We start from the raw sequence: 15,121 nt of genomic DNA, 5'->3' as shown, positions 1-15,121 counted from the left end.
TAAAAGTATGGTCCCAATATTCCCATTTGCTTCTCTTACTTCTGGGGTAGAAGGTCACATTTCCAGACTAAACCATTGGTTGTCAATTATTTTAATTTTTCTTTGAAAACTTAACCGGGTCCAAATGGGGCCTAGAATTATGGCAAAAAAGATGATTCTGGAGACTGAAGCTTTCCTTTATGTCTTATTTTAGAAAATTGAAAGCATATTTTTCAAAATGTAGTCAGGTGCAGCTAGAAATCAGTGAGTGCCAAGAGACCCATTTTAAATGGGAAATATAATGGGAGAGAGACCAAGTCAATAGTGTTAGCAATAGACTGTCATCTGTGGAAGCAACATAAAGAGTCAAGGGGAAAAAATAAAACACAAATAGATATCTAATTTACCAGTTTATGGACAGCAATCTTCTTAAGCCTCAACTTCCAGTTACTGCTAAGGGTTATGTATGCTTTTCTAGAGTTAGTTGTTTGTGCCAATCCAGTTATAACAAATAGGAAAAAAAATAATGTAATCCCCCTTTGCTAATGTCCAAGACATTTAATTCTGAATTACAAATTTGTTTGGGAGCCTGCTTCTGATTAAGGGCCTTCAAATAATTCTAGGAAAATCTTGGATATTAAAATAAAATCTTGGATATTATTCAAATCATTAAATGAAAAGCTAAATAAAGTCTTGTAATAAGAACATACAATATTTTTAAATCATATGGGTCATGTCTCCAACTCTTATGTATAAACATTTTTATAAACAAGCAGTTCTATACATATAATATTTATAAAGGAAACACAATAAAAATACAATACAATATTGCAATAGTTGCAATTACAAATCAGTTTCTCATTTCACACTGAATAAGAATGCAATTACAATTTATATTCTTGTTGATCTTGGAAAAATGTTATTAATACCACAATATAGTACTAAGGTTATGAAACTTGGAACTTTGAAATAATATCATATGAGCAGGTATTCTGGAATTGCAGCTGAAACAATATTTAAGTACTTACTGCCTAAACTTTGTTTTCCTAAAACAAAGATTAATTTAAAAAAAAAAAATGCAGAAGTAAAGACTTCATAAACATCTAGATTTTTCCTAAAGATTGTCATTCTTTTCCACCCACATGGAAAAGTATGAAGCAATAGAATGAGTTGAGTTAATATGATAGATGATAGATAGATAGATGATACAGATACAGATATATAGATATAGATATATAGATATATAGATATAGATACACCATTGTTTCCTGCCAATGATTCGCCTCAGGCATCCTATTTGCTGTTTGCTAAGAACTGTACTTGATGCTTTTTTTGAGATTTGCTATTTATTTTATCTTTGTTCTTGAAAATTAGTGCACATGTATCTATGAATACAAAAGAAATGAGATGAATAAATTTTAAATGCCAAAAAGCAGTTTTGGACAAATTCAAAACTGTCTTCCAAATGCTATGCCATTTCTGGTATCAGTAGAATAAATATAGCATGATTTTTTAGAAAGATTCAGGTCAATGGTCAGGCTATAAGCAGCATAAAAACATTCTATGCAGAGGAAAGAGAATATAGTAACAGTCCACTAAACAAAAGTACTAGATATTATTTTTTGAAGATCAAATACAATTTTTTTAAATGTAAACATTGCAGTCACCGTATTGATCCCTATGGTGGTAAATTCTTTAGCCCAGTTGAAGTCATTGAGTTCAGCTTCCTGATGAGGTTGAGCCCAGCATTTCTACATCAACTCTAGCAATCAATTAATTTTTAAGCCAGACAGTTTTACTAAGGTTTTTGCATCAGTGTGTACAAAACATCATATGTCTTTGTCTTTTTCCAATACCTGGGTTGTACAGATGGTGTGTGTTTACAAATACAGTGTCATCTATGTAGAGTCGACCCCACAAGTCTGTGTGAACCAATTCTGTAGGCATTACATATTTAATTGGATCAATAGAAGAGAGGGATAGAGCATGCTGAACAAACACACTGAGGTGAGGGAAAGGTCTTAATTTGTTTTAATCCCAAACAATTCAAGTTTTGTTTAAAATTAAACTATTTAAACTATTTGTTTGAACTATTTTAACTGTCAGAAACTAAACCACAATCAACTGTGTCAGGAATGAGAAGGTCATTAAAAGATCAACTCTTTCATTAATTTGCCTGTCCTTCAACAATATACTTACTTACTTACTTATTTACTTACTTAGTTACTTACTCACTCACTTACTTACTTACTTACTTACTTAGTGCCAGTTGGTCAGATTCTTCGAGGCAATTGGCTGGCTTGTTCCTTTGACTGGTATCAATAGAAGATACAGCTCACCTGTTTGGAACCCTCACCACATCTCTGACATCAATACAATTGAACGTGTCCAGAAATATTTTACAAGAAGAGTTCTCCATTCCTCTGAAAACAACAAAATACCTTATCCCACCAGACTTGAAATCCTAGGCTTAGAAAACTTGGAACTCCGTCGCCTTCGACAAGACCTAAGTTTAGCTCACAGAATCATCTATTGTAATGTCCTTCCTGTCAAAGACTACTTCAGCTTTAATTGCAATAATACAAGGGCAACCAATAGATTTAAACTTAATGTAAACCGCTTTAATCTAGATTGCAGAAAATACGACTTCTGCAACAGAATCATCAGTGCTTGGAATACTTTACCTGACTCTGTGGTCTCTTCCCATAATCCTAACAGCTTTAACCAAAAACTTTCTACTATTGACCTCACCCCATTCCTAAGAGGACCATAAGGGGCGTGCATAAGCGCACAAACGTGCCTACCGTTCCTGTCCTATTGTTTTTCTTTTCTTCTTCCTATATATGTTTATATGTGTATATACTATATAATCTTTTTGTATGATGTTGTGACAAATAAAAATAAATAAAATAAATAAAGACAATATATGTAGTGCAGGGTTGAACTGTGAAGTCCTTGTGAAGTGCTCTCTGAGCTTAGTGGTTTTCTTGCAGATGTTTCATTGGACAACTAAGCAATTACTAATATCAACACCAATAACTTTCCATCAGCCACCTCCAGAAAGCATGTGGGGAAGGGTGAGGATGAGTTGTTTGTCTATTTGTGCAGCAAAGATTTTCCTTCCTTCCTTCCTTCCTTCCTTCCTTCCTTCCTTCCTTCCTTCCTTCCTTCCTTCCTTCCTTCCTTCCTTCCTTCCTTCCTTCCTTCCCTCCCTCCCTGCTTTTTTTATAGCAATCAGGTATGGGGCATATCCTTAAATCTGAAAAACCTATTATGTGTGGATTATCTAACATTGTTGGAAAGTGTAAACTATTAAGAATGTTGTCCCAAAAGTGCTTTTTCAATAGGCAACTGGACTTTCTGGTTTTTCTTTGAAGATGTTTCACTTCTCACCCAAGAAGCTTTTTCAGTTCTGACTTTAGAACTGATATTATACTGATACAAATGTATGAATGTTGTTTTGCATTTTAATAATAATTTTGAGATTAATAAATTGATAGAGCTTGGTCTCCTTTATTTATTTGAATGAGCTTTAGCTTTCTTTATCACGGAATATACAAATAATAATTTGAACATTTGTGGACTATACATTTGTTATTTTGAATTGTATAACCTTTCATGTTGACTGATCGAAATAATCAAGTTTTTAAATATATTGTTTCAAATTAATATAGAACAATGCAAAATTACATGGCTTAGTAAATATGTTTGATTATAATAACTAGATATTAAATATTATTTTAAACTGGTATCCTATTCATTATATGAAACAGAAATACAGTTCTTTGTAGATTAAAATATTTGCCTGTTATATTAGCCATTAATTTAAATTTGAAGTTCAACTAAATAGTCATCCTTACTATTATAGGTTTGTTTCTAACTATAATAACAGCTATATTCATTTCCCCTTTTATTTAAAAGTTATTAAGTTGATGCAATGTATAAATGGAATACATATATTAATGTTTATTGTAGATAAGCTTAAATATCCTGCAGTCATAATTTTAAAAGTCATCTTTGTGGTTTAAAAGACAGAAAATAAATAATGTGTTTACCTTAACAATTGCATAAAACCATTTTAAAGCTGTCTCACTGGAATCTAATCCAGTAACTTTCCAGAATTACTTTAAAAAAAAAACCAAGCTATTTTCTTTGTCCATAAACAAATAAGGTTGCTTTGTGATTAAAGGTCATTCTAGATTTATATGGCTTTTTAATTTTCAAAGGCCTTGGAGTTCCAAGAAGAATGATGTGTCGTATCCAGGAATCTTTATTCATTCTGTATTTCTTTGAAGAAGTTGGTCCAATAATTGCTGAAGGAAAACAAACATAAAGGCAAACATAAAAGCTGTAACACTAAACATTTTAAGGACAAAGGATGAACATCTCAGAATCATAATATAAGCAATTTACATGTGCAATGTAAAAATAACAATGCATGATATAATTACAGCGTAATAGATAATATTTATAACAATAGAAACCATGTATTCTTATTAAAAACACTTTTTTCTTCACTGTGACAAGAACTTATTTTCTTAAGAGATACACAGATTTATTTTGTTCAGTACTTTCTCAAAAATGAATTTTATAAAGCTGGCTAATTGTCCATCTCTACAAATCTTACAAGTGGATCTAACACAATTATGTTACATATGGTTTTTGAGCCCTATTAAATTTGAGCATGCCCCAATAAGATTTCACAATTATATGCAAAATTTAAAAGTTATTAAGTTGATGCAGTGTATAAATGGAATATATATATTAATGTTTATTGTATAATAAACATAATTTATTGTATAATTTCAAAATTTCATTTACATTCCCCCTTGATGCTCAAAGCACAAATGGAGGAATGTAGGATATGAAATTTCTGCTTTATTATGCTAAAGCTGTAGGTCAGTTATGAGAAAAAAATAGAAAGAGAATGTTGAGGACTCATCTTCCTGTTTTACTGTATAATAAATGGGAGGGGGGGGGCTGGGTTTGTATTGTAACAATTGATTGGAAATCTTTTACCTTTTTAAATATTTCAACCCGCTTTCTGTTGCTCTGTATGATTATCCGTTTCTGTTTCTCTTCTTGTTTCTTCTTCACTTCAGGAAGATTGTTATAAATTCTGCAACAATTAAACATAGTGTAGTTATCTTTAATTATTTTTATTTATTTATTTTGATTTTATTTATTTATTTATTTTGTCACAACAATATATATAAGTATCATACAAAAAAGATTATATAGTGTATAAACATATATATGAGTAAATATTAGGAGGAATATGCATATATATATATATATATATATATACATACATACATACATACATATATATATATATATATATATATATATATATATATATAAAAGAAGGAGAAAAAGAAAAACAATAGGACAGGAACGACAGGAAGTTTGTGCTCTTATGCATGCCCCTTATTCTAGAATGCAGCTCTCAATTGGCTTTTGATGCGATGCATTTCAAAATATGCTTTAATTGTTTTTTAATAGATCTAATATGCCACATGTTAAGACAGTATAGCAGGTAAAATGTTCAAAACAATAAGGCAAATAAGTAAATCTACATGTTTAAAAAATATTACCTTCTATCATTTCAGTTACTTATGTTTTTTCTACTAAACCCATAATGTCCTCTATTATGGTTTATGTTATGGTATCTATTCTAAATATGTCAACATTTTCAGAATATAATATTGACTGTGAATTGTACCTTTTTAATGACTTTTGGGGAGAACCAAATATATATAATACATAATAATGATATATAAAGGATCCAGCATTTCTCATCTTAGTTTTTGTAAAAGATAATTCTCATGAGTGCCTTATCTGAGAAGAATCTCTTGTACACATCTCTCCTTTCTGCCCACCTCGAGATACCAAATGTAGTCCTGCCAGAAACACACACCTGCCCATGAAAGTATTTAGAAATTGGCTATTATCAAATCGTATCAAATTGTATTTTTGCTCTGGGTATGCTAGCTGCTGTTTGCACTTTGATAGAAGGTACCTAAAGGAATCATCTCAGCCAGTGGCTACGATGATCTCCCAGGCAGTCTAAGAACACAGCCAAGAACATTCTGATCCCAACCAGCTGCCCAACAAAAGTCGAAATAACATAGATGTGATATATATTCAAATGAAACTAAGAAAATACAAACTGCATCCCAAGAAATTAATATCATTTATTGCACAGTCCCATTATTACATTCAATATGCCCTACAATAAAATGATGGATTTAATTTGTATAAAGCTATAAAGTAAATCAGACCAAACCTGAGGATTTGTGATTGCTTATGAGGAAAGGAGAAGATGAAGGGAAAAGAATCAAGTTCATGATGGAAAAACCTCTATGCCGCTTAGGATGCTCCTACCTTTTTGATCGCATATGCATCTCCTTTTCTGAAATGTACCGTTCCTTTGGTTTGAACAGGTTATCTAATAATTAGAAAAAAAAGTTACATTGTACTAGTAATATTAGCAAACTTCCATGAGACAAGTAGCTGTTTTGCTTTTGCTTTTAGCATACATCAAAAGTGCAAGAGCTACAATGGCAATTTTTCTGATTCAGCATCACACGAATTCTAGTTGCTTCTCTGAAGAGGAAAGTGGGGGATTATAGACAATACTCCCTCCTACTTACTACTCTTGCTTTGCTTCCCATTTCTCCTAATTCAAGTTTAGTTTTTCTAGGTAGACTGCTGTATTCAATCACTATTTTATACCAACATACATTTTACAATAGCATTATGCCTGGCAAAATTAGGATGATTAGGAATAGCAAGGTGTTTTATTTTTATTTATCTATTTATAGCCTGCCTTTATTATTTTTAGAAATGACTCAGGGCGATGAACATATCTAACAAACCTTCACCCTCCTATTCTCCCCACAATCTGTGAAGTGAGTTGGGATGAGAGAGAGTGACTGGCCCAAGGTCACCCAGCTGTTTTTCATGGCTAAAGTGGGACTTGAACTCATAGCCTCTTGCGTTCTAGCTTGGTGTCTTAACCACTAAACCATATTGGCTCTCTATATATCTTCATATATCTCAATCATATAACAATATCTTACAGGTGTTGTCTGAGAATTCTTAAAATCTTTGAATGGTAGGCACATTTGGTATTCTGACCACATTTGGTATTCTGACCTGCAAAATGGCTACCATGCTGGGCATGAGAAGTTGTAAAGCACTGATCTTCCAGAAGGCCAACTAGTAAGGATGCTGTTTGACATGGTTTCAACTCCCCCTTACCAGGTGTTTCCGATTGTCAAGCCTCTTAACTGCAGCACACAATCAAGGAAGCAAAACTCATACAGATTTTCTTTAATGAGTTCTAATTCCAGGAGTTAAGTTTTAGAATACAGATTCTGGAGAACTGAAATAGTTTAATCCTGTCTTCCTTGATTAACATTTATTTTATTTATTTATTTGTCACAACAGTATATATAGGCATAAGCATGAAATAACTATATGATATATAAGCATATATATATATAAGCATGTAATAACTATACGAATTGGATACAATTAAAGGGAACATTAGGACAGGAACAGTAGGCACGCTTGTGCTCTTATGCATGCCCCTTACAGACCACTTAGGAATGGGATAGTAGATAGTAGATAGGTCAATAGTAGATAGTTTTTGGTTAAAGCATTGGGGATTCTGGGAAGAGACAACAGAGTCTGGTAGTGCATTCCAGGCATTAACAATTCTGTTACTGAAGTCATATTTTCTGCAATCAAGATTGGAGTGGTTCCCATTAAGCTTAAATCTATTGTCTGCTCGTGTATTGTTGTGATTGAAGCTGAAGTAGTCTTCAACAGGAAGGACATTGTAACAGATGATTCTATGAGTTAAACTCAGGTCATGTGGAAGGTGGCGGAGTTCTAAATTTTCTTTCAAGTCTGGTGGCATAAGGTATTTTGTTGTAATCAGAGGAGTGGAGAACTCTCCTTGTAAAATATTTCTGGACACGCTCAATTGTATTAATGTCCGAAATGAGGTATGGGTTCCAGACAGGCGATCTGTATTCAAGAATTGGTCTAGCAAATGTTTTATATGCTCTGGTTAGTAATGTAGTGTTTCTGGAGAAGAAGCTATGCAGGATTAAGTTTACAACTCTGAAAGCCTTTTTTGCAATGTAGTTGCAGTGGGCTTTGGCACTTAGATCATTTGATATGAAAACTCCAAGGTCTTTAACGGGGTGGGGATCATCTACAAGGTAATGTCCATCGAGCTTGTATTTAATGTTCAGATTCTTTTTTCCAATGTGTAAGACAGAGCATTTTCTGGTTGAGATTTGGAGTTGCCAAATTATTGACCATTCCAACACAAAGTCAAGGTCTTTTTGAAGAGTAGCTATATTGTTGGTAGTGTTAAATAGTTTAACAGGACTTTAACAAGACTTTTGATTGCTCAATATTGGAAGAAAGAAGAATTACCTACAACTGAAGAATGGACACTTAAAGTATCAAATCTGGCAGAAATGGCAAAAATTTCTGCTTATTTGAAAGACTATACACAAGAAAAATATATTTTAGAATGGAAAATGTGGATTGATTATATTCAAAATAAGTATCAGATAAAAAAATATCGAATAGCATATGAAATATAGGAAATATTTTGTATTAGATATATTTTTGAAGGAGAGGGGAATTGAGAGTGTGATTATGTGTGGAGTGACTAGAGATTATAATTTAAGATTTATTTTGGATTATGATTGTTAGTTTTGATACCCTGCATTTTGTTCTGGGAAGTTGGGGGTAAGGGGGAGGGGAACTGGGGGCGGGATGAGGGTAGAGGATGGAGTGATGGTTAATGTACAGGGATTATTGAAGATGTATAAATATAATTAATGTAGGGTCGGGTCTGCCCAGCTACCATTTTAGAATGGTGGGGAGGGAGAAAGGAGGAGAGAGTAGGAGGTAGGAAAGAGGAGAAGAGGGGTAGAAGTGGGAGAAGAGGAAGGAAGAGGGGTAGAAGAGGGAGAAAGAAGGTGTAGGGTGGAGGGAGGAGAGGATGTAGATAAGAGAAGGGGAGAAAGCTCTGGAAAGTAGAAGAAGGTAAAAGAGGGAAGAGAGTTAAAAGGAGGGGGTGGTGATTGGGCAAGCCCGACTAATTGTATGTGACTGTACATTGGATGAGTTGTTGGATATGAATGTAAAAATAAAACTTTTTTATTAAAAAAATAGTTTAACATCGTCGGTGAAGAGAACACAATTACTTATAATATGGTCACAGAGGTCATTAATGTATAATGAATCACCTTTCTTTGAATGTTGCATGACAAAGTAAATATCCATTTATTTGATAATCTGATCACAGAACCCATCTGCTGATCATTTGTCTTTAGAGATAGACCTCCCTCTTTCTCAGCTCCAGTGCAATCTCGCATATAAATCACACTCGGCTTACTTCCAAACAAAGCACCGAGATGCATCTACCTGGAAGTTCAAACACTGTACATATGCATAGATAATCATAGACATACTGTATCTAATTCACTCAACTATCCACTCTACCTTGACATATATTTTTAATTCTGCAAGAGCAACTGCGGTCCCTCCACCTTCTTCATTTTTCAACTTGCTTCAATATACACAACTTGTGTGTATATCCATAAGAGATCTGCCCAGGGGTGAAATGTGGGCGTGGCTTGATTGGGGGGGTGTAATGTGACTGGATGGGCATGGCCAACTTTTTTTTTTACTTTTAAAAGCATTTTTTCTACAACCTCTTCAGCCAAAAAGGTTGTAGAATAAAATGCTTTGAAAGGGTTCTGACGATCCCAGCTGAGTTGTCTGATAGCCAGAACCCTTTCAAAGCATTTTTTACAGCCTCTTTGGCTTTGAAAAGGTTCTGACAATCCCAGCTGAGCCACGTGATCATCAGAGGCTTTTTTTTTTACTTTTAAAAGCATTTTTTCAGCCAAAGAAAAAATGCTTTTAAAAATATAAAATACCTCTGATGATCGCGTGGCTCATCTGGGCATGTGGAAGGGAGGGGGGCAGGGATTTTTGCTACTGGTTCTCTGAACCACCCGCCACCATCACTGCCAGATTGGCCGATCCGGTCCTAACCGGGAGCATTTCACCCCTGGATCTGCCTAATAATCAAGGTAGCATCCTGTGTTCACCTACTTAAGTCCCATTGAAGAAATTTAGGACAGTATCACTTTGCTACAATGCACACGTTTCAGATTTGTTTGGAGTGGTGTCATCCTCTCATAAACAATCACATTTGTAAGGGCAGGTAGGCAGGAGGAAGTGGTAAGCTCCCCATCTTAAGATATCCCCACTGTATCCAGAGATATTGGATAACTGTTGCAGTCTCCAATCTTCTTCTTTTTAGTGAAGATTGTTGAGAAAATCGTGAAGAACCTATTACCTCCTACCCTAAAGAACGGAATTCTGTGCAATTTTGCGATCAGATCCATCCCTTGTTCTATTGTGGAGACTCCTTAAGTTATACCAGTAGATGATTTTAGAATCTGGATGGTCTTTTTTGGGCAGCTTTTAATCCCATTAATCGTGGTATCCTTCCGAGCAAACCTTTGGAAATGGGAAGGGGGCAATATTTTACAATGACTCCGTAGCTAGTTTGGTTGGTGTTCTTTTATAGGGTGCCAAAAGCTTGATTTTGGCAGGAAAAGCAGCTGGTGATTCCCTTGCTTTGGGAAAATATGGTGAGCCAAGGCACAGAGATCCTGCTTCTCTATAGTAATGTTATACCTCTAGAAATGCCTTCCACTGGAAATGGGATTATGCTTAATTTTAGCCACCTTCCAAAAGAAGTGAAAGATGAAGTTCTTCCAGCTGGCACCCCAGTCTTTTCTGGATTAGTTTTCCTGGATTAAAAAAAAAATGTCCTGGCCTCTGTCTGATGCATTTGGATTGTATTGAATTGCGAATTCTTAAATATATGTATTTCTGCAAAACCCCTGAAAATCCTATGGGAATGGGATGGGTTTCTTACACTATTCTTTTGCTTTCTATCACTAATGAAGCTAAGAAGTTTGGGGCTTTACAGAAATGACTCCAAGACTGTGGAATGATCTTTCTTGTTTGAGGTATCCAATTCTAGCACAACTTTCCTTTACATACATGCCTAAATTCGCTTCCACTGAAATGGGATTATGCTTAATTTTAGCCACCTTCCAAAAGAAGTGAAAGATGAAGTTCTTCCAGCTGGCACCCCAGTCTTTTCTGGATTAGTTTTCCTGGATTAAAAAAAAAATGTCCTGGCCTCTGTCTGATGCATTTGGATTGTATTGAATTGCGAATTCTTAAATATATGTATTTCTGCAAAACCCCTGAAAATCCTATGGGAATGGGATGGGTTTCTTACACTATTCTTTTGCTTTCTATCACTAATGAAGCTAAGAAGTTTGGGGCTTTACAGAAATGACTCCAAGACTGTGGAATGATCTTTCTTGTTTGAGGTATCCAATTCTAGCACAACTTTCCTTTACATACATGCCTAAATTCGCTTCCACTGAATCTAGAGGAAAGAAACCTATACCATATCCAGGAGTTGTATAGCTTACATGCTAATATTAAAATACATTTATCTCAAGTGTGACTTCTTTCCCTGTCTCTGAAATTCTGAGATGACTCTCCAGGCTCTAGAGGAAATGCTCTGATGAATCTCTTGATCTCTAGATCACACAGGTACCATAGGATTGCAGCCTTAAAATCTAATGAAATCAATTTTTTTCCAAGCTTTTTTAATTCATTCTGCCACTCACAGTCTAATCCTAAATACACTTTTGGCTTCAAAAAACTGTGATGACGGATGTCTCCAAAGAAGCAGAGACTCAGTGGCTGATGCTCTTTCGAAATAAGAGCCAGAGAGATAACTACTGAGACTTACTTCCTTCTACATATAATTAGAATTGATCTGTAAATCTGTCAGACGGTTTTTGTTGCCTTCTTTTGACGCACCATACTGGCTTGAAATATTGTATGTTATAAGCAGTATATATCACAATTCGGATTAGTATGATATATGTACATGATAACTATTTTCCAGTGCTCTGGAACAAGATCTTCTTCTTGTTTGATTCACATTCTCTTCTTCTATTCTAAAGGTGCTATGTGTATTTTATATATAATTACATAAGTTTCTTCAGGCTATTCATGAACACAAGGTATGTGTCCTTTAGTATTTACTTAAGAGGAGAAAAACCGTTTTTAGTTTCGAAGTGATACCATTTACTGAGTCAATGTGCAATTGTTCCTTATATATTGATGCTGTGGGAGTGGGAAGAAGAGGTCAGCCCAGTGGCTCTGACATGTGGAGCCCCTCTGTCCCCTACATCTTAATAGCTAATGTGACTGGGGGAAGTGATCTGACTGTTTGAGGTACATTAATCATCAATACTGCACCCAGTTTTATATTGCCATCCCTGGCCTTTGGGAAAATGCTACTGATGACAAATCCAGCTGCTTGCAAGCTATAAGTATCTAAACGGAAAAGAACAGATTGAAGAAGAAGCCTAATAGTAACAGAATTACTGTTTAGATACTGGGATTATCTGTCAATGGCAGTGTTATCTCTACTGACAAACACCACCCTTGAACAAGCAGGTTCATGACCCACGGCTCTTCCTGGACTCATAGCTTCTTTTAAAAAGCAGGTAGAAGCCATAACTAAGTTTTGCCTGGTTTTGTTGCTGCACCAATTCTGACCCAATCTGGTACAAAGGACCCAACTACAGTGATGCATGACCTTATCACCGCCTTATTGTATTATTGCAATGTACTTCATGTGAAAACTGCCTTTGAAGAATATTCAGAAACTACAACTGGCCTAGGATGCTACTGCTTGCATACATTGTATATTTTGACTCCTGGGAAACAAACAGGAGCAAAAATGGGGCCCCTGAATTCTCTTACTCATAAATTTAAGATGCTGGGATTAATTTATATTGGTCTTTTCACAGCTTTGCTCCTAAGAATTTACAGGACCACCTTTTCGCAGCTCTACTGGTCCAATCTGTCAGATCTTGCAGGGAACAGCTGCTAGTGATTTCTGGGAAGTGAGGAGAGCCACGAAGTTCTGATTTTAAGTGGAAGCTTTTGAAACCCAGGTGAGGGATTCAAAATTGATGTCTAAATGACGAAATGTTAGCAAGTTGAGGAACAGAATTGAATGAGCGTCCAAGTAGATGAATCTGAACTGCAGCACAAGGAAAACATTCCCTTAGAAAAAAAATGTCAAAAAAGCATTGCCCTTCAGCAATGAAGATGTGTTATGATGCATTCATTTGCCTGAATAACATCATGAATAGGACAGTTTTCGGGGTGGAGGAAAGCTTTTTGCAATACAAATACTGATTTTTATACTGAAGAATATTGGTATCATCAGGATAATTATATTTTGTGTAAATGGAGCATTCTCAATACAATAGCAAAATATAAACACTCTAAGAAGAAAAGAGAATACATAAGCCATAAAGCAAAGCATGAAACAGTACTGCAGATGAAATAAACATCTAAAGTCTTTGTTCAAGGCCCCTAATCCCAGATCCTGATGTTAGCATTTACAACCTTCCTAAAGCATTAAAAAATTGGGAAGAGACAGAAAATTGGCTCCTTTTGCTAAAAAGAATGTATTCGTAAGCTCTAAACAATTATTAGTCCACTGAAGGGTGTCTCTGAATGTCTTCCAAACCAACACAGAAGTAATTACTTGAAAACACAAAGGGAGACTGTCAATTTTCTTATTTCTAAGTACTTGTGAAAATATGGATTTCAGAAGCCCTCTGTAACATAAATCTATAAAATGCCAACAGAAACAAACAAGTATTAGATGCAGAGATGGACATCAGCTTTACAATTCTCTAAGCTGTGATTTTTGGGAAAACTTTGGAAAGGAGAGAGAACTAACATTAACATACAAAATAAGAAAGACATATACTTTTGCACATTACACAAACACTCATATATATATATATATTATATTAAGGTCCCAGGACTGTTCATTATGTTGATTTAAAGTATTATAAATAGCTGGTATTCTTGTCACTAAAATAAATACATCATAGTTTTTGAGGTTTAAGTCATTATTTCAACATCATTTTTATTCAGTTCATTACAGGGAAATCTCTAATTTATCCAGTATTGTCCACAGCAAGTAGTTTGTCTTACATTAATTAGTTTTCTTGAAATGAAACATTAAAATTATACAACACAAAAGTTAATAAAAATGAGTTTCATATTGTTTGGCATGAAGGTGGTTTGATGATAGCATCAGCCATATAACATTCCTTTCTAAAAAAAATTGGCATCTCTTGCATACAATATAACTACAGCTAATAAACATCTCGGGGTGGAATATGTAAATAGGAACTCCACCAATAATTCATGAGGGGGCTAATGCTCCTCTATTCTCAGTCAAGATCCTATTTCACACGTGAAACAGATAGGGAATAATCTTCACCGTTCTTTGTTTTGGTATCACGGCAACTCTGGAATTGCCGCTGAGACAGCATTACTATGAAAAATGCTCATCCGAATCCAGTTTTATTCAAGCTTAGAAAAAGCAGTCATCATCTTTACTGCAATATCAAGAACACTTCAGTATATCCAGCGCAGGTTGACTTGTTAAGAAGCCTCTGAAGGCTGACTATGTGCACCGATTTAGCATAATTATAAGGAGACAATGAATGAGGATTAAAATCAGGAAACATGCAATAAGGTAACAGGGTTAGTCGAAGTGCTGGAAATTTAAGCCCGTCTTGCATTTCTAGCTCCTTTTAGTTTCCAGAGAGCAATTAACATGGTTGACCAGGCCTTTGCATGAAGTCAGACTAGCAGCTGTGTAGGAGAAGGATTCTGTGGAAGAGGCTTCATGCTATATAGTTTGACCTGCACTCTCAGTTGACCTGCAACTTCAGACTTGATCAAGTACACTGTCTCTTCACCACTGCTGAAGAATAAAAGGGGACATTTCCCCCTTCACCTCAGGCAGCGCAATGTCTTAAGCTGTCGGTCCTGACAATTGAAGAACTCAACCAACCCGGAAGCAAAGAAGGGGATGTGTGAAAACTGCTTTGTCAAGGGGAATTGAGATGCACTATTTATCAATTTAACCGTTTCCAAGTTGCCACTGAACTGTCATTTT

General features: G+C 35.1%; 1 protein-coding gene across 2 annotated transcripts in view; it reads right to left on the bottom strand.

Annotated features, from left to right (window-relative positions):
- Window positions 1–3,627: 3,627 nt before the first annotated feature.
- C6H10orf90 (chromosome 6 C10orf90 homolog) overlaps window positions 3,628–15,121 on the bottom strand; it is a 301,626-nt gene continuing 290,132 nt past the window's right edge. For both annotated transcript variants that reach the window (XM_058189026.1, XM_058189027.1), the window contains exons 8-10: window positions 6,367–6,430; window positions 4,999–5,098; window positions 3,628–4,292 (exon numbers count right to left, since the gene is read on the bottom strand). In XM_058189026.1, coding sequence (XP_058045009.1) covers window positions 4,254–4,292; window positions 4,999–5,098; window positions 6,367–6,430 — 203 coding nt within the window. In that variant the 3' untranslated portion in view covers window positions 3,628–4,253. The remainder of the gene's footprint in view (window positions 4,293–4,998; window positions 5,099–6,366; window positions 6,431–15,121) is intronic.

Source organism: Ahaetulla prasina, chromosome 6 (genome assembly GCF_028640845.1).
Source record: "Ahaetulla prasina isolate Xishuangbanna chromosome 6, ASM2864084v1, whole genome shotgun sequence".
Taxonomy (NCBI): domain Eukaryota; kingdom Metazoa; phylum Chordata; class Lepidosauria; order Squamata; family Colubridae; genus Ahaetulla; species Ahaetulla prasina.
Note: the sequence above shows the minus strand (reverse complement) of the source record. Positions and strands in the feature narration are given on the sequence as shown.